This window comes from Phocoena phocoena, chromosome 11 (genome assembly GCF_963924675.1).
Source record: "Phocoena phocoena chromosome 11, mPhoPho1.1, whole genome shotgun sequence".
NCBI lineage: Eukaryota > Metazoa > Chordata > Mammalia > Artiodactyla > Phocoenidae > Phocoena > Phocoena phocoena.
This window is the reverse complement of record NC_089229.1, coordinates 4,470,210-4,493,220: the sequence shown is the minus strand read 5'-3', so window position 1 is coordinate 4,493,220 and position 23,011 is coordinate 4,470,210. Positions and strand designations below refer to the sequence as shown.

The following is a 23,011-nucleotide window of genomic DNA, read 5'->3' as shown; positions in this document are numbered from 1 at the left end:
TGGAACCGGGCACGGGCTGAGGTATTCCCAGCCCAGGGCAAAACCATCAGACAGCCGTGTTCCCCGCTCCCCGTGGAAACCCATCTACAACCAGGAGTAAACGAGGGAGGACAGACGACCGGGACTAACTTGGATGCTGAAGGTCATCGGTACAGTGTCACAAAATCTGAAAGCACTGTTCCTTAAGTGCTGACAGTCTGACACACTGCGTGCCCCCAGCCAGTGGTCTCTGCCTGCCGCCTGTCGGGATGCGTACGTCGGGTCCGTAGGGCTGGACTCTCTCTGGATGCTGGCTGCTCCTCTGCTCTCTCTTATGTCTTTTGGCATCTCTGGTCCTCTTTGGGTGCAGAGGGTTCTCCAGAGACGGGCTGAGGGTGCCGGGTGGGTGGGCAGGAGCAGAGCCAGCGGGGAGGAGAACGAGGCACTTCAGTTTGGGCTGGTGTTGGTGGAGCTGGCCCTGGCCCCGGGAGTCGAGTGGTCCCACCTGGCTCCGGCTGCGGCGCTGGGTGGTCCCGGAAGACCCCAGTGACGGTGGACAGGTAGGCACTTGGCAGCACTCCCAGGACTGGGCAGGGCTGGAGGCTCCGCGTGGGCCCCGCACACGGCTAGGTCATCAGGATGGGCTTCTGCCGTACTTCCAGGATGTCTAGGGCGGCGGGGAAGACGCGGGTGGTCACACCCCCAGTGCTCCATTTATGAAGGAAGCACGCCACGTCGTTCACGGGCGTTTTCTCTTCCACCCCTCGGGTAACTGCGGTGCTGTGACCACCCTCCGTGCAGACGGGGAACGAATGGGCTTGGAGCAGCTGCACTGCCTGGCAAGGCCACGGGGAACGGGGAACGGGGCTCACGCGGGGGCTCTGGAGCCACTGCCTGGCACCGCCCTGCGGCCCGTCAGTGACAGCTCTGCCTCCCCCTCGACTATAACGGGGTGGGCGCCAGGGCACGGCCCAAGGGGACACCTTCAGGGGCCATGGTTTTCCCAGAGGTCCCACACAAAGTCAAAATTACCTGTTAAAATCCGGTGCAGCGGCAAAGTGACGTAGGTTAAATGTGCATAAAGAAGGAAATTCCCGTCTGTTCTGTTCAGCTTCAGCCAGGACCCGACCAGGGAGCGCCCCGTGCCGGACAGGGACCGAGACCGCAGGTTGGTGGCATTGTGCAGGTCGGCTGGAGGGGAGAAGGCCGGTCAGGCCCAGGCGGCGGGGAGAACACCTCCCATTCCAGGTGGCGCCTCCCTGGCCCAGCTCGACCCTCTGCTGGGCGCCCCATCGCCCCGGCCTGCAACACCCAGTGCCCCTTCCTGCCTATCCAGCCCAATCCTGCCCCTCAGGGCCCACCCCTCTGAGCCCTCCCTGACACCCCCCTTCTCTGTCCTGGAGAGTCTCCTCTGTGGGGTCTGGCCCATCGCCACACTGTGTCACTTCGCTGCTCCCCTCTGGTACTGTCTGTCACTGGGAGGCCATGGGGGTGAGGCTGGGATGACCTGTCACCATCGGCCAATCTACGGGTCGCCCGGGAAGGCAGGATGGGGGCTACGAGTGCTTTCCTGCTGGTCTGGAAGTAAGCCGAGGTGAGGAAGGCGCTCGCCCAAGCTCACTCGAGAGCAGGTTGAGGCCGGTGCCGGCGTCTCCTGGCCCTGGCCAGGGTCTCGTCCAGCAGGCCCTCTGCCTCTGGGTCCTGCCAGTCAGGACCGTTCAACGCCACAGCCCAGCTCCTTCAGATGGCTTCCCGCTGCTCTTCTGACGAACACGGAGCCGCCGCCCCGCCGCACGGCTGGCTGACGGCGGGGCCCACGTGCGCAGAGACAGCAGCGGGAAGGTGCAGGCCGGCCGGGAGACACTGCACACTGAGTGGCTGAGAACCAGGGCCTCTGCGACATCCGGGCCGAGACGCCCAGCAGGCTGCCAGACGGACAGGCCCGCGGGCTCGGGGAGGGCAGGTGAGCCCTGAGGGGACCGCACGGAACAAGGAGAGACCCTGAGGGATGCCCCCCCCACCCGGGGTTCCAGAGCGACCTGAGGCGACAGCATGTGCATGTGGACCACGGAGCTCCCCGCACCCGGCAGGCGTTCCCCCACCCGCTCGGCCGAACAGGCAGACAGTGATGTCGGGAAGGCTCTGAACCCCTGGAATCAGTGCAGACTGCCAGCTGTGCCTCGCACGCTGAGCGCTGAGAGCGCCGGGCTGGGGGCGCCCCTCGGTGGGCCTCTGTCTGTCTGTCCATGGCTCCGTCCCCGCCCGGGACGGCCGGCCCCCTAACTGTGGATGGGGGAAGGAAGCAGCTCGGGGAGGGGCGGCGTCACCTCCCCCGTCATCCTCCCGGAAGAGTTCCTCGCTGTCGTTGGCCGAGTGAGATTTCTTCATCTCCGCCATCCGGCTGCGGGGCACCTTCCTCTTGAGGGACGGGGAGAAGAAGGCGGGCCGGTGGTTGCGCTCAGGCGTTGGGGGAGTGCTGAAGGAGGTCACCTGGGAACAAGGGGCGAGTCACCAGAGTGGCCCACCGACCCGGGGTCCCGGTGCCCACCCACCTCCCGCCTCGGACGACAAGGACACCTGCCCTGCTGGGGCCCAGCGGGTGCTGGCTGCCAGCGCTGCCCCGGGAGGGACCGGGCTGCCCTCCTGTGGGCCTCCAACGCCAGTCAGAGGGTCGTCAGAGCCCAAAGCAAGCCTGGCCGCTGACGCGGCTCAAGCACCCGCCACGGCACCGAACCTTCCCAACCTCCCACAACGGGAACCGGCATCAGCCCATCTGACAAAGAGGAAACTAAGGCGGGACAGCGACCCTGACGTGCCCGAGGTCACCCAGCAGGATGGTGGCCACACCGGGTTGCAACCCAGGTCTTCTGCCCCTAAGGCCATGCTCTTCACCCTGATTTCTTCTTTTGGCTACTGTGTCCCATCCCCCCTCTCTCCCAGCATCCTTTCATAGACGTGCAGTGGCCAAGCGGTCCATGCTTCCATCTCCTCCTCTCCTCTCTTCCAGCCACACTGCCAGTCACCACCCATTCTCCACACCCACTCAGGGCAGCACTAAGGACAGACAGGCACGTGACAGTGGTCCCTGCCCTCAAGGAGCTCACAGTCTGCTGGGGGCAAGAGACCCAAAAGTTGACAACCACAGACCGAATGTTGTTGTTGAGACAGAAAAACGGAAGCACAGGATACAGGGGAGCACAGAGGCAAAAGGAATCAACAGCCTGGGAAATCAGGAAAGGCTTCCCGGAGGAGATGCCGCTTGAGCTGGGTCTTGAAGGACGAGTAGGAGTTCGCTAGGTGAAGAAGGGGGGGAAGGGCGTTCCAGGCAGAGGGAACGTGGCCCATCTCCTCCCTCCTCCCCATGCAAACAAGAATCTGAGGAACAAGACGAGCTGGGACTGAGACTTCGGGAGCCCCATCAGCCTCCTCGTCACGGCTCCGACATCCACCAGAGTCCCGGCGGCCGCTGGGCTCCAGACGGTCCTCCCACAAGCCAGGGAAGGTTTTTAAAAGATAAAAAACAAACACCAGAAACCACAATACACACAGAGTCTGCATTTGTCATGCTCTGGTTACAAACGACCCCTCTGGAAAAGGGAGGGGACAAGCGACAGTGAGCACAGAGGTGGAGGGGGCCCGTGCAGTCCTGGGAGGTCAGGGCCTGCCACTGACAGCTGCGTGACCCTGGCAAGGCCCTCCCCTTGACCCCAGGCCTCCCTGCTACTATGCGCCAGGGACTTTCCCAGGCACCGTCTCCTTCACCCCCGCAGCCACCCTGAGCGAGAAAGATCATCACCCCCATTTGACAGATGGAAAATCAAGGCCCGGGCAGGTCTAGTAACCGATCTGTGGTCACTCGGCAAACAAGTGGCTGGAACGGGCACCCAGGTTTGTCCAGCCCAAGCCCAGGCCACGTCGTCACAAGGGGTTTCACGTACACATTCGTTAGGGCCTCAGTGGGCAATTTAGGACCAAGGAGAAGAATAAGCCTCCTTATCTCGACGGTAAACCACTATTCCCAAGACAACAGAGGCCCCTGCCTGGAGCTCTCACCCATCATCACAAAAAAGAGCATTTATTGTTTCTGTTCTGCTTATAAAACACATTCACTGCAGAAACTCCAAAGCAAAAAAAAGACATACAAAGAAGGAAAACCGCCATCTGACTACCTGGAGATGTGCAAGGTGAACGTAATTTTACAGAATTAGAAGTATTTCACATACGCGCTCCCCCGTCTAAGGCCCGCCAGCAGTGACGCGTGACTTACACGCTCAGGAGCCATTTTCCCAGGCAGACCAGCCGCCGTCCGCACAGCGGCTGTGACCTGAGGGCCCCATCTGATGTTCAGCGGCTCCTCTGAGCCCCCAGCACCTCGGGAGGCAGGTGTTTTCACCCCGTTTCTGGATGAGCAAACTGAGGCTCAGGAGAAGAGACCTGTCCCAGTTCACACAAGCAGCAGCACCTGGATTCCAGCCCCCCGGCAGCCCCTCTCCCGGAGGTGCCCCCAGTACCCTGTCTTCGTCCAAGACGCCCAGCTCCGAGCTGCCCCCTCTGAAGACCCAACTGGGGCAAAGCAGCCAGCGGGCTGGAGACTTGCCCCTGCCTGAGCCCTGGGGCCCCCTGGAGGCTCTGCAAATAAAGCTGCCACTGACCTCAGCGTCCCACCCCTGGGGAAGGACAGTGGCTAGAAAGAGCAGGGCTCAAAGGCTCAGTGCTGTCACACGAGAGCCATGTGACCTGGGACAGGGCAGGTAAATCAGGCAAGCCTGGGTCCCCAGGCCTGCAGACACGAAAGCTCAGGCCCGCCCACGGGCTGCTGGTGGCCTCCCAGCAGTTCAGGTGCACAACACCTTGTGAACACGTGGCCCGGGCAGAGAGAAGAGCTGGGCGGCCCCAGGGCCTCTGCGCGCTCCGGCTGATGCTGCCGGGGCGGGAGGGGAGGCTGGCTCCTCCTCACCCCTGGCTCACCCTCCGGGAAGGCCGGTCGCGTGCCCACACTCGCCCAGCAGGTCCACTGAGGCAGGCGCCAGGACCCTGGAGACAGAGGCCCGCCGCAGCGGCAGCTCAGGGCCCAGGCGCTAACCTGCTGTGCGACCCTGGGCAAGTCACTTGCCCTCTCTGAACCTCGGCCTCCTCCCCAGAAGGCTGGGGATAATGACACCTACCTCACCGGGGGCTGTAAGGATCAGGGAGACGGTGGGAAGCAGATCTGAGGGACGGGAGGCCCCTCCCCGAGCTACGCAGCCCTTACCCGCTCGTGCATGGGCGAAGCCGGGCTGGAGTCCTCTTCGGTCCCGCAGGGGGACGTGTCACCAGTGGACACACGGCTGACCGCCATCTCGGCGTGGCCCTTGCCCTGTGGCCCCTTCATGCGCACAAACTCCATGTTGTTGTACTTGTAGAAGCCAAAGGACATCTTCTGTGCCATGCGGGCAGCCACACTCACCTGTGGACGGGTGGGAGAGGGCCTGAGTCAGGCAGGTAGGGATGCCCGCTCCCTGGGGACACGAGCAGCCCCTGAGGACTGCCAGCCCACCTCCAGGGGGACCGAGCCCTGGCTGACCTGGGCTCGCCCACGGGGCAGGGCAGTGCCGGGGCGCTGGGGATCCCCGGCTGATGCCCCTCTCAGCCCGATGACCATGCCCCACGCAGGGCCAGCACAGGCCGGGAAGAGAGCCCCAGCCCAGTGGGACCTGAGACCACCTCCCCTGTCCCTTCCTCCCAGGCTCCAGAGAGAGGACGTCCTCGGGACAGTGCTCAGCTGCGGGAGAGCGGCCCGTCCACCTGGACTCCTCTCCCCTCAGTTCAGTCTAGCAGGGGCTAATCCCAGGAGGGTCTTCCCTCGGGGGCCGGAGTAGGCCGGAGTGGGCTGAGACGTGCTGTAGAGAGCACAACACAACCGCCTAAGGGGGCTCCGGGGGGCTGCGGGCGCTCCGAGGAGGGGCAGGTACAGCTCCGAGCCGGGCGAGGGCAGAAGGGGGCCTAGGGGGTGCCTGCCCCTGGGCCCTGCACCCGCCCTGCACTCACGCGGTTGTCGTACACCTTCTTGAGCGCCTCGTAGCGGATGGAGCCCTGAAAGATGACCCCTTGGAATGTGTTGGATTTGTCACTGGCCACCAGCTCCACACAGACCATCTCTCCTTCGCCCACGGTCATGTCGCTGAACACCTGGGGTGGGGCACGAGGCAGAGACGGGTTCGTCGCCTGCCAGCTGCCACCACGCAGCCGCAGCCCGGCTCCCGGCCCAGCACCCTCTCACTGGCCCAGGGCGGACTGCTCAGGAACTCCCACTTTGCAGGTGGGAACGCTGAGCCACAGATGTCAGGGTATTTGCTCAAGGCCCCCCGTGGCTCCACCAAGACCAGCACAGAAAGGCGGACAGGCTACCGCGGGGTGGGGGCAGCGTCTACAAGGGGGTGGGGTTGATAACAGTGACTCTGGGACCGGAAGAGGACGTACCCGCCCTGGCCACCGGGAGGACACTGCCCCCATCACTCTTCCTCATGCCAGGGAGTTAAACGGTCCACGGGGACCGTCTGGCCCGCTTTCTAGGATCTCCTCCACCCCGGCTGTGGGCGCTCGGCCCACCCGCCCCGAGCTTCACGGCTCGCGTGCAGGCACCAGCTCAGGCGCCCGACGGATGGACCGCCCGACCGCCAGGGTGGCCTGCGGGGGACTCTGCACCCCGCCCCTGCTCGAGTCACCGCTCCCGGGGGCCAGCGTACAGGCCGAGCTCTGAGGTCACACAGACTGAGGTTCAAATCTCAGCTCTGCCACGGACGAGCCGTGCGAGCCTGAGATGCCTCAACACACCAATCCAATCGAGAAGAGCCCTGAAACACAGGCCCCTTCTTCCTGAGTCCTCCCAGGGCCCCGACCCACTCCGGTGGGTACTGGCACCGCTGCCAGGGCCTCGACAGGGGAGAGTGGCTGGACAGGAGCTGGCAGGGTCGCAAGTGGGATGCAGCTGGGTTCCGGGCACCCCACATTTCCCAGTCGAGTCACCTGCCTTGGACCCCAGTTTTCCCAACCTTAAAATAGAAGCTTGGTCCACATGACTTCTAGAGCCCCAGCCATCTTGGACATCCTAGGATCCCAAGGTGTGGAGGCCCTGATTCAGAGTTTAAGGGCCATAACAATGATTCCTCCCGCCTGGGAAGCACTCTCTGTAGGCGTTTACGGCGCATTTTCCCATTATTCATGAGCTCTTTGACCTTTCGACTCTGATGCCCATTTTACAGATGAGAAAACCGAGGCTCTGAGCCAGGTGAACTCACTTGCCCCGAGTCAAACAGCAGGAAGAGCGCAACCCCAGCCCAGCGCCCACCGCCTTTCTGAAGGCGTGTGGGGCCTGAGGGAAAAGCTTCTCGTATTCCCTCGTATTCCCTGATGAGGGGGAACTAGAGGGAGACAAAGCCCACCTCCTCGAAGCTGTCGATCATGAAGAAGATGTTGGGGTAGCTGATCTTGGATTCTTCCCCTTTGCTGTCCATGGGATGTTTACTGGGGGATGCGAACACTTGCTGAAAGAAAGGAGATGCGAAGGACTGAGTGTGGCCCCGGCCCTGCACCCAGACCAGGAGCCACTCAGTGGGGTGCAGTGTGCTGCCCAAGGCACAGGTCACCGCGGTCACACTGCCCAGAGCCAGGCCACGCTCAAGGTTGCCACTTGGGAAGAAGCCGTCCGGGATGACTGGTTTAGCGCTCCTGAGCAGGACATAGGCCCCCGGGGGCTGAATGGACTTCTGGAGCTGGACGCTCACTTCGGGGCAGGGAAGGCAGCAGGAGGACTTGCCTCCCAAGTAAACACGGGGCAGCCAGAGGGCTCACCTGGGATTTCTTCTTATGGACGTGGATGTCCCCGCCATCAGCTCGTGTGCACACAGCACATGTCACCATGTAGTCCAGCTGGAAGAGAGCGCAGGACGGGGGTGTGGAGGGGTCTGCTGTCCCTCGGGGCCTTCTGACAGCCCCCCTCCTGGAGCCCTGCCCCGCGGCTCCCCTGTACCTTCTGCAGGATGAGGTTCAAGCAGACGCTCTCCTCCCAGTCGATGTCAGGGTCTCCGAGGCCCGGCAGCTTCTTGGAGTCCCGCCGGTACACCTCCACCTCCACCTCGGGCTCGGCCTCAGCCAGCTGCGAGGCCCAGGGCAGAAGTGAGTCCCAGCCCCACGGGGCCGTCTTCTCCCTCACCACTGCACCCGCCAGGTGCTAACACAGACGTGGACTCCAACCTTACTGCTGGGCTCTCTAGCTATGCGACCCAGAGTTCACCGAGAACTCAGCCTCCAAGGTTGTCCCTCAGGCCCTGCAGTGGGTGGGTGGGGGGTCCCAGCAGCCTGTGCCGCCCACGCTGCTCTCCTCACCTCGCCTACAGGCGGCCCGTCCACCCATCCACCCTCCACCACTGGCCTAGCGCCGGCAGCCCTGGGGTTGCTATGGTGACCGGGTACCGCTAGGCTGCAGGGCGAGGAGGGGGCCGGAGGCAGCCCGGGCTTGCCGCAGAGAACCCGCAGCGCGCAGGCGCTGCGGTAGGGCCCGCCTCACGCCTGCCAGGGGCTTGCCTTTCTGTTCTTTTGAGCAGTGTGGGCAGAGAAGCTGCCTGGGAGCGGCTGTGTGGTCTCCTCACTCCCCCTCCCTGCCCACCTCGCACCCCCAGGCCTGCGGGATCTCGCCACATCACTGCCCGCCGGCTGCCTTCCAAACACTACCGGCAGATGTGACATGGCCCAGCCCGGCAGGGCGCCGTCGTATGTGCGCCTGACACGCCCCTCCCGCTCTGCCTGTGCCGGTCCCTCCACACGAATGTCCTCAGTCCACTGCCGTCCCCTCTCTCTGTCCTACAACATTCCGGCCAGGTGTCACCTCCTCCTCTTTGTGGGTCCCCAGACACCCGCACTCTTCCCACCATCACAGCACCGACGGCTCCACGTGCCACTGGCCACGCTGTCTGTCCATCCCAACAGACTGCGGGCTCCCCGAGGACCGGGCCAAGTCTGAGTCATTTTGTGCTCCCAGTGCTGGGAGAGAGGCATCTGTACAGAGCTCACGGCAGGTGTTCGATGGAACATTCCAGCACGTGAACAGCTAGACTGCCACACACTCCCATGGACTCAGGCTCCCCCCTGACCTCAACAGCCCCCAACCTTCAGGAGAGCTCGCACATGGCTCCGGGCCTCCCGCTTCAAACTCCTCAGTCCTGAGTTCAGGGTTCTTTCCCCGGGAGAAAGAGACCATCGTCTGCGCATTCTTTTCGCCTCCCTGCCCGGCCACTCTGGGAACACGCAGACCTGACCTCTCCCTGTTCCCGCCTGCCCGCCTGGAGAATTCAAGGCCAAGTCAGGCTAAGAAAACCCTCCCTGACTAGAGCCGGGGCCTCTCCAGGCACCGAAATCCAAGGCACAGCTAAGAGTCTCAGATGTGCCCAGTCCTTACTGGAGCCTCTGGTCTCCCTGCCTTTGAGAAAACACCAAGATTTTGCAAAAAAAAAAAAAAAAAGTCATCTGTAATCTGAACCCCAGCAGATGCCAACAGGCCGGAGAGGTGGCGGACAGAAGTCGGAGCCCACAGCCCTGCTGCCTCCCGGCTGTCTGCCCCCAGGCTCCAGTCTCCCTGCTGGCGAACTGTGGAGGGAGCAGTGCCTGCACCCCCAGAGCTGTGCCGAGGACAGAGGACAGCGTGCCCATCACGGGAGACACCGGCTCCGAGGCACCCAAGACTCTCACCGCCCTCTGCCAGGGGACTCGTGTGGTCACATCGCCCAAACCTCTGGCGCCCCAGGTGTGTGCGATGGGACGGCCTTAACCCGGCCCCCTTTTCCAGGAGAGGCTGAGCCCTAGAGAGGAGCTGACTGGACTAGGTTACAAGGCCAGTAGGGGGAGATGATGCTGGACCGGAAGGGTGGATGTGGTGACCGGGGACCTTGGACCAGGCTCCCGAAGGCGCTCAGCTCAGGACCTCTCTACCCATACCTGCCCCCAAGTTCCACCCCTCCATCCCTCCCAGGGCTCCCCCTGCCCACACTGAGTGTGGCTCGGGTCCCACCCAGCACCAAGGCCGTGCAGGCGAGGCCTGTGCCACAGCCTCTGGTCACCAGATCCAATGGCCCGTCCCCCTCTCGTCCTGCATCCCCACGCCTGCCCACTTCTGGAGCCCTCCACCTCTCCAGCCAGTCGCTCAAGGTCTCCAGCTGGTCCCTCCCACATCAGGCTGGCTCAGGGCTCTGTCCTAGGCCTCTTTGTTACTCCCCCGAGGCTCCCTCCTCTTCCCATGCCATCTTGGTGCCCATGGTCCCAAATCTGTAGCTCCTCCCTGACCTCTCTGCTCAGTTTCACACAGGAAACCCACTGCCTGGAAGACACCGCCATCTAGATGTCCCACGGGCACCTGCGACTCAACCCGTCCAACACCTGCCCTCCTCCTGTGTCCCCTCCAGATTCACCCCGGGCCCAAGCCGGAGACCTGGCTGCCAGGCCAAGTCTTCCCTCCGCCCCACATTCAATCACCTGAAGCCCTGCTAGTTAAGCCCACGTCCTGGGCCTTCCTCGGAGTTGGCCCCACCCCGACACCCCTCCCTCCGCCGGCTCAGCGCAGCACGGCAGCTCCTCACTTCTACTCTGACGCCCCCCAACCCTTCCCCCACCTACGCCCGAGAGCCTGCCACATGGAACTCTGACCACGTCCGCTTCGCCGGTTCGTCAGGCTCAGTGGCTTCGCAGGGCTCCGGGGGTAAAACCCGAATTCTGGTCACTACAGTTGCCACACTGTGTTGGCGCCACGCGACGCACTTCAGGGTCCCAGTGCCCACTGGCCCCAGTGACAACGCGGCCACACAGCCAGCTGCTGCAGACACCAGATGGACACCAGAGGACCCTGGCCCGCCCCTGGGCCTTCCTGCATGACACGCAGCCCGGCCAGACCAGCCATACGGCCGCCGGCATTGCCAGCCACCATGCCTCCTTTGCAGCGGGCACCAGGCCTGTCCATCTGCAGAAAACCCATCACGCGTCAGGCTCAAAGAGCAGGCACACGGCAGGGGAGGCACAAGCCCCAGGTAACAAGCCCCGGCCCGGGGCTGCAGGCCCTGCGGTGGGCACGCTGCAGAGACCTGCCTCCACGGCCCTCCCATTTCCGTGTATTTAAAGGGAAGCAACGTGTTTCCATGTTTGGCATACAGGTTGCTAAAACATTTTACAAAATACTAAATAAAGCTTCTGAAAAACATGCAAAGTCTGTTCGATCAACTGCTCTACACAAACTTAGCGGATGAAACACCTGAGGCGACTCATTCCACCTGTGAGCCCTCGGCTTCCTCTTCTGTAAAGCGGGGATAATAACCCCTGCCCTGCTGAGTCGCTGGGAAGACACGAGATCGGGAGGCAGAGAGCTCAGCACCGTGTCGGGGGCGTGGTGAGTGCTCAGGGCCTGGTAGGCGCCAGCATCGTCCCCAAGCCGGCTCAACTGCCCGCGCCAGGGAGGACCCCAGCCGCTGGGGCCAAAATCTTCGCTCCCCCATTAAGTTACTAATTATGAGATGCGGCCACATCACCCAGCCTCTGCCCGTGTTTCCTCCAAGGTACTACAGTGATGAGAATCGCTGCTTTCCAGGGTCGTGGTGAAGATTAATAATGATGTCTATCTACACAAGCCCAGCGCATCCCGCCATCGGACGCGCGTGTGGCCATCCCCGCACAGTTCCTGAAGCCTGGCAGGTGCTAAATGAACACCATGTTCCCCTCTCGACTCGCACAAGGACTGCAGGGAAGCCCCTCTCTCACACGAAGAGCAGACCTCCAGGGAGGCTTGGCTGGGCCCCGAGGGGCCACTCACCTTCCGCCCGTCGACGGCGCCCTCGCTGCCCATGTACGCCAGCTTCCGGCGCACGTAGAAGAGCATGTCGTCCTGCCGCGGGGCCCACTTCTCCATGAAGTAGGTAGAGAACATCCAAGTCCAGAAGACGATACGGTCATCCTTGAAGCACCCTGCACAGGGAGGCCAGAGAGGAGTGAGGAAGGATGGGTCAACTTGGCCCCAGCCCCGTGACCTTGGCCGGGCCCGGGCCCTGTCCCCCACCCCGCCCCCGACCTGTGTTTCTGGTCAGAAAGCAGCCAGGACTGTGTGATGTTCAGAGCCCCCTTTTCCCTCACACCCCACCACGGGGCACCCAAAGAGGCTCAAGGCCACGAGACCCTCACCCCCCTCCCCCCATGGCACAGTGGACTCCAGCCTGTGGATGAATCAGCAGCTTCGGTGGGGAAGGAAAGATGGAATCAGAGGGAACGTCATGGGCAGGCTGTCTGGCTGGGAGCCGGAAGGGCTTAGGATGGGAGATCTGTCAGGCAGGCACCTCCCTCCCCCCTTCCCCACCCCAGGCTGCCGCAGCTCCCACGGAGAATCCGACTTAAAGGAACAGCTGCCCCTTTGCTAACCACGCTCAGCGGCAGGCAGGAAGCAGGGAGGACGTCCACCCTACCCTCACCCTGGCACCACGGAGCCTCTCGGCATGCCAGACTGACTGACTTCTTTTTATTACAAACAGGATTCCTTTATGATAAATCTTTACGGTACTCTTTCCCACACAAGGAGAAAAAGCCCACAGGCTCTGGTAGGAAGGACTGTTTCCACTCCAGCTCTGCACTTGCCACGTGACAGCGGGCAAGCATCGCAGCCTCTCTGACCCCAGGTTTCTGGGGGTGAACACAGACTGAGACCATGGGCGTGGAGAGCCCGCGCCTGGCACAGAGTGGGACCCACAAAGGCGGGTGTCTACACAGATCCGACAAAATTCCAACATGTGCTGCAGAGCTGTTTCTTAGAAACCCAAGATATTAAATTGCTCCTGGTTTCTTTCTCTTCTCCAGAAACTGCTTTACCACCGTGACTGAGCCCTCGCACTTGGGTCCTAGAAGGACCTGACTTAACCCAACCCTGGAGGCGGGAACCTGGGGGCCGCTGATGCGGGGCTCTCCCTTGTCCCCACAGGTGGCACAGGGACTGGCCAGGCCCCCTGACTTGCAGCCCATGCCCCCTCCTCCGGGGAGTCGGCCATCAGGCTCTGGAAGACTGAGCCGCAGGCAGAAAACCCCAGCCTTTGCTTACATCACCATGACCAGAGACCCAGGCTCCACACCAGCTCCTGCCCTCTGCCCTCTGCAGGGCTGCCACGGGCAGTCTGCAGCCCGCCCACTCCCACGCCCTGCCTGGCTCCCATGCGAGGGAAACAGAAGGGTCCTCGTCAGTGAGGCGTCCAGGTCAGCGAGCCTGATTAAGACAAAGGCCACCCACCAGCCTTGACGGCAAAGGCTGGAAGAGGCCACAGGACTGACGGCCGCATCCGCAAGCTGGCAGGCAGCAGGTGGAATGTCGCCGCCGTCCGCACCATTCTGCATCACCGCCCGGACGTTCCTGCCACACACCTTTTCGACAGGCAACGCCCAGTTCACGCCCCTACAGACCCCTACAAAACTAAGCAAAGGGGCCGTGTTATTCCGAACAAAACAGGAACTCTCCCGTGACTCTGTTTACTCGCAGCTCCCTCAGCCCAAAGCCCAGCAGAAGGCCCATCAGGCGAAATGCTCAAAGACTGCCCACGCCGACTGCTTCCTGGCCCCGCGGGGGGTACAGAAGTGACAAGCAGTGGGTCAGGTCTCCAGGCCCCACCACCTGCCACAGTGAATTACAAGTTCACCATCAGCGTCACTCAGGGTCAAGCGCTGCCCCCCTCGGGCGGCACTCTCTGTTTATTCTGCAGGCAGAAGGAACCTCGAGGTACCTCGGGCACCCAGATGGTTACGATTTGTTACACATTTGCCATGTTGAGTGAGCACCAGGTAGAGCTACGCAGATCATCTCACTAAACTCTGCCTGCATTCTGTTACGTCTACTGCCCCGTTTCACAGACGCAGCTGACTCTCAAGAGGTTAAAAAGGAGGCCAAGATCACAGAGTTAGAACCCGCCAAGTCCTCAGACCTGTCAGACCCCCGCGCTGACACTCTTGGAAAATGCTGGACCCAGATAACGAATGCAAAGCGCTTAGCAGGCAGCTGGCAACCCCGGGAGCGCGATGAGGGAGGGGTTCTGGGGTTGGGGGAGGATGCAGGGTTTGCCTGCAGGAGTGGAGTGCTGGAGGTGGCACAAAGTGCATGCCACTGTATTCTCTAGGATTCCACGTGCCGCCAGGCCTGGCCCAGTGGGGGCCACACAAGGGGTCCCATGTCCCTGCTTTAAATGCTGAAAAATCACTTTCTTCACAGCTCATCCGGCCCGGTTAGTGAGGGAGTCTGCAGGTCCCAAGAGTCTGAAGCAGACTGCATGCCAGTACTTCCTCCTAACACAAAGGCTCAGCTCACACAGGGGCTGCTGGCGCCCAGCCCGAAGGTCACCCCGGGCCGGCTGCCGGCCCCCCCACCCCCAAGGGCCACTCCCAAACAACCTCTCAGAGGGGACCAGCCCACCCCCCGTACGCTTCCAGCCCACGTGGCCATCAGAAAGTCCCCCTCACTGCCAGCTCCCCACCCGGGCTGGTGCCATCACCCCTAGAATGCACTGGTTGCCCCTTCCACTCCCATCCGACAGTCTGCCCTCCACACCACAGCCACAGGATCTTTATTTAAAGATCGTTCCCTGCCCCCCTTAGACCCTTCCCAGGGAATTCGGAATAAAACCCAAAGTTCTGAGAAAGCTCTCCAAGACAGCCCCTCCTCGCGCTGCTCACCAGCCCTGCTGGCCTCCTCCCCCTCCGATTCTCTGCCCCGGTGCCTTTGCACAGGCGTCTCCTTCCTGTCATTCCAGCTGCAGCTTAGACGACTCTCACCTCTTCAGAGAGCCTCTCCGGACACCACATTAAATGTGGCCCGAGGGGCTTCCCTGTCACAGCACCTTGTTTTACTGCCATCATCACCACTGGTGTTTCATATCGGTTTGCTGTCTGTCCCCCACTGCATGAAAGCAGCTCAGGAGGAGGGACTTGTGTGGATGACCATCAGATTTCAGTGCCCAGAGCAGAGCCAGGCACATAGCAGGCGCTCGATAAATGCTGTGTGAATAAATGGGTTGTCCCAAGTTAACAGGAAGCAGGTTCAGTGAGGTGGGTGACTTGTCCAGGTGACCACAGCAGGGACGTGGCCCAGCCACTGTCCACCTGAGGCCTGGGTGCCCCACGCAGGACACAGGGCATGGACTTGCCACTTTATTTCAGTCGCAAGGGCCCTGACTTAGAAAGATCTTCCGAAGATGCCCCAAACACCACACGACACGAGGGCTGCAGCCCCCTCACTTAGCTCGCCCAGGCTCCACAGGCAGGCTCAAAGCAATGGCTCCACAGGCAGGTGGGCCTGTCACATGTGCTAAGAAGACCCCTGGGCATCCAGACAGGGCCCACCCCGACCCCGCCTTTCTGAGCACCTGCAGCCCCTGTGCGCCCGGCAGGTGCAGGTTGGGAGACCCAGCACCAACACGCTCCGAAAGAAACAGGGGGGCTAGACGTTCGCTGTCAGCTGTGGACACCACACGGATGTTATCATTAGCGTAACTACTTCAGTACCAATGACAAACTCATTGTCATTGAGAAGGAAGAAACTCTACTCTCTCAGGGAAACCCCACGCACCTGCCTCTCTCACCCATGAGGTGGGGAGAGGCCTGCTAGAACCATCGCCAGGACCAGCCGTGGGCACCACACCCAGAGACGCTGGCAGAACAGACACGCAGACCACGGCCACACCCAGGACACCCAGTTTAAAGCCAGAAGAGAAATCGCAAAGGTCAAGAGCTGCCCCCGACCCCGAGCACTCAAACTTCCCCTCATGCCCAAGAGAAGCATGGCTGAAATCAAAAGGAACATGAAAACCAGGGGAGGGAAATTCACAATAAATAACTAATGTCCATGTAATAAAGAATTCACGGGGCTTCTCTGGTGGCACAGTGGTGAAGAATCCACCTGCCAATGCAGGGGACACGGGTTTGAGCCCTGGTCTGGGAAGATCCCACATGCCGCAGAGCAGCTAATCCCACGCGCCACAGCTACTGAGCCTGTGCTCTAGAGCCTGCGAGCCCCAACTACTGAGCCCACGTCTCACAACTACTGAAGCCCATGTGCCACAACTACTGAAGCCCGCGTGCCTAGAGCCCGTGCTCCGCAACAAGAGAAGCCACTGCAATGAGACGCCCGCGGACCGCAACGAAGAGTAGCCCCCGCTCGCTGCAGCTAGAGAAAAGCCCGCGCAGCAACGAAGACCCAATGCAGCCTAAATAAATAAATAGACAAACAAACCAAAAAAATAAAGAATTCACATCATAGCAAGTTATGAAAGAAAATGCATAAGAGCCCAATAGATAAATGGGTAAAACACCAAAACAGGTAACTGCCAAAAAGGAAACATAACCACTTAACAAAAATGTGGGAAAATATAAATCTCACTAGTTTTTAAAAATTCACATTGAAAGAACAAGTTGTCCTTTGTTTTTGTTTTTTTTTTGGCCACGCCCCACAGCCTGCAGGATCTTTGTTCCCCAACCAGGGATCGAATCCGGGACTTCGGCACTGAAAGCATGAAGTCTTAACCACTGGACCACCAGGGAATTCCCCAAGTTGTCATTTTTAAGAAGGCAAATTTGGTATTTTAAAAATACCACTTAGGACTTCCCTGGTGGTGCAGTGGTTAAGAACCTGCCTGCCAATGCAGGAGATAAGGGTTCAAGCCCTGGTCCGGGAAGATCCCACATGCCGCGGAGCAACTAAGCCCATGTGCCACAACTACTGAGCCTGTGCTCTGGAGCCCGAGAGTCACAACTACTGAGTCCACGTGCCACAACTACTGAAGCCCGTGTGCCACAACTATTGAAGCCCGCATGCCTAGAGCCCGTGCTCTGCAACAAGAGAAGCCACCGCAATGAGAAGCCCACACACCACAAGGAAGAGTAGCCCCCGCTCGCTGCTACGAGAGAAAGCCCGCACGCAGCAACGAAGACACAACGCAGCCAAAAACAATAAATAAATGAATAAATAATTTAAGAAAAAAGAGTGCAAAAAGAAAAAAAAAATACCGCTTAGGAAAACCGGCAGATCCGACAAAGTTAAACACATATTTACCAGTGATTCAGCCATTCCCAGGTACTTGCCCAAGAGAAATGAAGCATGTGTCTGGCACAGACACTGGTATACAAGTGTTCACAGACACTTTGTCCCTAGTAAACCCAAACTGGAAACCAGGAGGAGGTACACGTGAAACATGACGTAGCCACTCAATGTTCCTGGCAATAAGAACAAACCACTGATCCGCACTGCACTACGGATACATCTCAAAATCATCACGCTGAGTGAACGTCAGGCACAGAAAAAGCTACACCTGAAGGGCCGCGTTCACATGACGCTTCAGAAAAGGTACAACTACAGTGACAGATGCAGACTGGGAGTTGCCCCAAAACGTTCTGTTTCTGGTGGTGCTTTCACAACCATCAAAACTCATCCAATTACTTACTTTACACGGACACAGTTTATTTTACATAAATTATACTCCAATAAAGTTGATAAAAAGTTACGACAGCCAAAGCTGGGAAGAGTACATTGAACTGGGAGCTCTCATATATGGCTAGAGAACAAAAATCACTCTATCCTTTGTGAAGAGCAAGCGAGCATTTTCCTGCTTCTGTGAATCTATCTTATGGAAAAGAAAAAATAGGAGTAAAGTAAATAAAGGCCTTTTGCAGAAAGACATTCTCTCTGTATCAGTGAGAGCAAATAATATGACAATAATCATAATAATAAGGAAGGAGAAAAAGAAAGTAATATTCTGTAATTACTGACATTCAATCCAGGTAAATTATGCTGTGTGTACTAAACCTAATCTCCGTCAGTCTTTTAAAAGGATGCCTATGAAGACAAGTAGGTACATGGAAATGCGTGTAATACGTTTGGTGAAAGAGCGGAAGCTCAGGCTGTACACACACTGACCACAACTACATACGTCACACGCCCGAAAGGCAGGAGCTGCTCTACCTCACAGGAAATATGTTTTCTTTTTTCTTTGTTTTTACTTTTAATATGTTGTGGGTATTTTTGGTTTTTTTTTTTTGCGGTACACGGGCCTCTCACTATTGTGGCCTCTCCCGTTGCAGAGCACAGGCTCCGGACGCGCAGGCTCAGCGGCCATGGCTCACGGGCCCAGCCGCTCCGCGGCACGTGGGATCTTCCCGGACCGGGGCACGAACCCGCGTCCCCTGCATCGGCAGGCGGACTCTCAACCACTGCGCCACCAGGGAAGCCCTGGATTTAATGTTTTTAATAGTAAGATGACACCACTTTTTCCCATGAATGTACGACTTTTGATGAATGTCATAAGGCTCATTAAAGTGAGAGGAGGGGGACAGAGAAGGGACTCCCCATCTTCAGAGGGAGGAGAGGAGGGTGGGATAGGAGACAGTCCAAGTCCAAAAGCTAGGAAGGGTCAAGGTCACAGAGAGAGTTCAGACTCGTGGAAGCACAGTACAGCGTGTGGATCTACAGCCAAACATATCTGAGTTCAGGCCCTGACTCTCCTGCCCCCCAACCAGGTGGCCAGTGCACCCCTCTGGATCCCAGGAACTCCATCTGTCAGAGGGGTCTAACCTGCCACCCTCCCAGAACCAACAGTGAGGACGGGGGGCGGGGGGAGAGGCCAATACGAAAGTCCTTTGTAAGCCGTAAAGTTCTGTCCACATGTACATTCGGGGGGACCCTCTGCACTGCTGCTTCGTGTGTCTCTGTCGGCAGTGTGGCTCGCTCAGATGAGGTCATGGATCCCAAACCTGCCAGTGTCCCTAAACTACGTGGTGCAGTAACTGTGTGAACAGACACATGAGGGGTAATTGGACCCTTGTGTGGCCTGTGAAATCAGTACCAGCTTTTCCCAAGACCTGTCCATCAAGAAATCCCCTGGGTCATAAACCCTGAGAGCCGCCAGTCCAACAGAGAGCTCCCTAATCTCCATGACTCTCTCCATCCCTGTCTCCCTGCCATCTGGCCACAGGGGCAGCAAATTTCCAGACCCTTGAATCCAGTGGATGACAGACTTAGGGGAGAGATGCAGCCCCAGATGCTGAGCCACTCACTGGGGCAGCACCACGGACAGCTCCATGCCCCCAGGCTGCTCCCTGCTGGGCTGTGGTCCTTACAATCTGTTCTCATAATCCATGGTAGTTATGTTCTATAAAGTAGCCACAGACACTGAATTAGCAAATACCGAACGACTGCTCCTAGGGAAATACAGGGTTGAGTTCCTGCAAGTCTCTGGTTACAATTTCGTCCACCGATCGATATGTATAACCTTGTTTTACGTGTTTCTGTTTAAAGACACCTTATTTAATATATAGTTGGGTTATTAACATTGAACTCCAGGACACCAGCACTGTAGCTCGTGCCTGAACGAAGCTTATCTAACAGGTATATTCTCCATAAGGCCCATCACAGCCTTCTCTTGCTTGAGACTATACAGCACTTCAGCTTTAACGCTTGGGGCCACTTTAAACAGCAAAATCACCACCAAAAAGCACAAAAATGCAAATACATGGCACTATATAGACCACAAAAATGATGAGTTGAAACAAGGAGGCGTGGTGTCACCTTGCTCAACCTCAGCTGGGACCGTGCACCTACCTCGGGTGACTCAGAGTTTCCCACCACTCTGCACACGTCTGCGATTAACCACAAAAGCACCAAAGGTACTGACGACTTCAGGGGGTTATGGATAAATTTCTGTTGAGTAGGTAAATCTGTAATACAGAATCCGTGAATAATGAGGATGGGCTGTATCAGAAAAACTGGTATCTTCCAGCTCGAAATGGGACTACGGGGATCCAGCCACCTCCTCTGCCTGCAGTGAGTGACCTGCTTTCACAAGCTACCGGCTTTGAACTTCAGAACTGGGAGAGCCCTTTATAGACTAGTGAGTCTGGGGACGCACGGAGGAAGGCACGCAGCTGTGTGAGGAGAAGAACCCGCGCCTCCCAGGCCCAGCTCCGTGCTCTACAACCACCCGGCCACAGATTCTCTATCTCATTCTGCATGACACCGAATGGGGGATGTAATCGTGCCAACAGCTCAACAGCACTGACAGTGATGACGGCCCACGTTTGCCCTGCACTCTACAGTTTATAAAGCCCTTTCACCTGTTACTTCTTCATGGCAACTTGATGAGGTGGGGATAACCTCAGTTTAGTTTAAAACCTCAGTCTTTGGTTTAAAAATAAGGCAGGGCTTCCCTGGTGGCGCAGTGGTTGAGAGTCCGCCTGCCGAAGCAGGGGACACGGGTTCGTGCCCCGGTCCGGGAAGATCCCACATGCCGCTGAGTGGCTGGGCCCGTGAGTCATGGCCGCTGAGCCTGCGCGTCCGGGGCCTGTGCGCCGCAACGGGAGAGGCCACAACAGTGACAGGCCCGCGTACCGCAAAAAAAAAAATAAATAAATAAATAAGGCAACTGAAGCTTGGGAATCCAGTGGCTCGATAGCATCTGGGGCTCAAACCCTGCCACTCATATTCTTTCCAAGGTCCCAGATGTAGGCATATGCGCCTGAGTCTTCAGCAAGTCAATCTCTTTACGGTAGTGACGTCAAAGATCACTGAGCACAGATCACCGTGGCAAGCATAATAATAATAGAATATTCAAATCATAGAGGGAGCAATTCTAACTAATTTGATCTATTAATTTAACATGACCCAATAGAAAATGCCAAGAGAATGTTTTAAAATAAGAACAGCCAGGAAAATTCAGAGTGATGTGGGATCAAGATTCTTATCAGATATTAAAACACACTAGAAAGCTAAATCCTCATGTCACCATCAACACAAACTACACAACCCTTCCGCGTTGCAAACAAAAAACCCACAGACTGTTGGCTGCCTATCCTGCCACGTGGATGAGGTCGACTTGAAGGCTGGAAAAGGGCCAGAGAGAGTGGAGATAGGAGAGGGAGACAGTGGGGCCACTCAAGTCCTTAGTATTGGGCATTCCTAGTCTTCTGGAGGCTTTAGTTTTCAACTCTTCTACAGATTGTCAGCCAAAAATTTTGTTTATTTTTAAAAATTTTTTTTATTGAAGTCTAGTTGATTTTACAAATTTTTTTATTGAAGTATAGTTTCAGGTGTACAGCAAAGTGATTCCGTAATATATACATGTGTATATATTCTTTTTCAGATTCTTTTCCTATAGGTTATTACAAATACCGAGTATAGTTCCCTGTGCTATATAGTAGGTCCTTGTTGGTTATTTTATTTTTAAAATTTTTTTAAATTAAAAAAATTTTTTAATTATTTATCTTATTTAGTTTTGGCTACGTTGGGTCTTAGTTGACGCACACAGGATCTTCGTTGAGTCACGCGGGATCTTTCGTTGCGGCACGCCGGCTCTTCATTGTGGTGCATGGGCTTCTCACTAGCTGTGGCGTGCGGGTTTTCTCTTCTCTAGTTGTGGCATGCAGGCTCCAGGGCGCGTGGGCTCTGTAGTTGTGGCGCGCGAGTTCCAGAGCGCGTGGGCTCTGTAGTTTACAGCACAGGGGCTCTAGTTGAGGCGCGTGGGCTTAGTAGTTGAGGCACGTGGGCTCAGTAGTTGCGGCGCGCGGGCTTAGCTGCCCCGCGGCTTGTGGGATCTTAGTTACCCGACCAGGGATCGAACCCATGTCCCCTGTACTGGAAGGCGGATTCTTAACCACTGGACAGGGAAGCCCCTTTGTTGGTTATTTTAATAAATTTCTTATTGTCTAAGCTACCATGGATTAGTTTCTTCACTTCTAACCCTAAGAAAGAACTCAAGAGTCACCCAACTTTAAGGAAACAAACCAAAAACCCTCCCTTAATCCCACATCACCTCTAGCTACTGTCTCACCAGAAGCTGTCTCCAGCGGAAAGTTTTCAGTCCTCTCTTACTTGGACAGATATGTTAATTTACAGATCTGTTAAATTCTACCATTGATTTTCGGTTTTGGTTTTTGCTTTCCTGCAGAACTCTCTGACTTCATCTCTGCATCGTTTCACTGATTCTACCTTTAAATGTACCTGGAAGCCAACCACTTCTCACAAACCACTCTGGCACCGGGGCCAAGCACCACCATCTCCTGCCTCTATTCCTGCCCAGCTCCCTAACTGGTCCCCATGCTTGAATCAGCTCTTGCCACGCCCCTGCTCTCAATCCTCCATGAGGCTGACGTCCTCACCTCCCCTTGGCTCCTTTCTCAAACACCTACCTTCTCAGGGAGGCCTCCCCAAACCACCCTGTTTAAAATTGTAAATCCACCCCAACAGTCCCTACCCCACTTCCTGCTTTATTTTTCTCCATAGCACCTATCACTCTATAGCATCATATATTTTTTACCTATCTTCTTTGCTCTCAGTCTTTCCTGAGTACAGGAGCCAGCAAACTTTTTCTGTTAAGGTCCAGATAGAAAATAGTTTAGGCTCTGCGGACCACACGGTCCTGTCTCAACTACAAAATCATCCACAGCGATACATAAAGAAATGGGCATGGCTATGTCCCAATAAAAGTTTATTTACCAAAAGAGGCAGCAGGCTGGAGGTGGCCTGGGGCCATCGTGTGCCAGCACCTGCCTTACTAGAACATATCTCTTTTAACAGAGCATCTTCCCTCTTTGATTATTTTGTTCACTGCTGTACACTTAGCTCCTAGAATTGTATTTGGCCTATAGGAAACAATAAATATTGGCTAATTAAGTGAATAAATGAAATGAACCGAATGATTAATGAGAGCAAGGTGGTACCGGTACACAATTAGATCAATAGAACAGAATAGAAAGTACAAAAGCAGAATGAAGATACGTGGTAATTTAGTTTATATAAATATTCATCCTTCCGATCAGTAGGATGAAGACAGCTCTTCAACAGCTGGTCTTGGAACAGCCGGCCAGCTGGGGAAAAAGAATAAGGTTGGGCCCCTGGTCACGTCAAAACCAATTCCAAAAAAGAAAAACTTCTGATGCCAAAAGTAAAATCGTAAGAAAATCAAATAAACCTTGAGTGAATTTTTTTATTCTCTCAGAAAGCGGAAAGCCT

General features: G+C 57.2%; 1 protein-coding gene across 1 annotated transcript in view; it reads right to left on the bottom strand.

Moving 5' to 3' along the window:
• Positions 1-605: 605 nt before the first annotated feature.
• Positions 606-23,011, bottom strand: part of KIAA0930 (KIAA0930 ortholog) — a 39,154-nt gene continuing 16,748 nt past the window's right edge. Inside the window, exons 2-11 of the mRNA XM_065887858.1 lie at positions 11,807-11,958; positions 10,325-10,327; positions 7,988-8,104; positions 7,810-7,887; positions 7,401-7,502; positions 6,007-6,147; positions 5,231-5,425; positions 2,307-2,469; positions 1,012-1,170; positions 606-646 (exon numbers count right to left, since the gene is read on the bottom strand). Coding sequence (XP_065743930.1) covers positions 606-646; positions 1,012-1,170; positions 2,307-2,469; positions 5,231-5,425; positions 6,007-6,147; positions 7,401-7,502; positions 7,810-7,887; positions 7,988-8,104; positions 10,325-10,327; positions 11,807-11,958 — 1,151 coding nt within the window. The remainder of the gene's footprint in view (positions 647-1,011; positions 1,171-2,306; positions 2,470-5,230; positions 5,426-6,006; positions 6,148-7,400; positions 7,503-7,809; positions 7,888-7,987; positions 8,105-10,324; positions 10,328-11,806; positions 11,959-23,011) is intronic.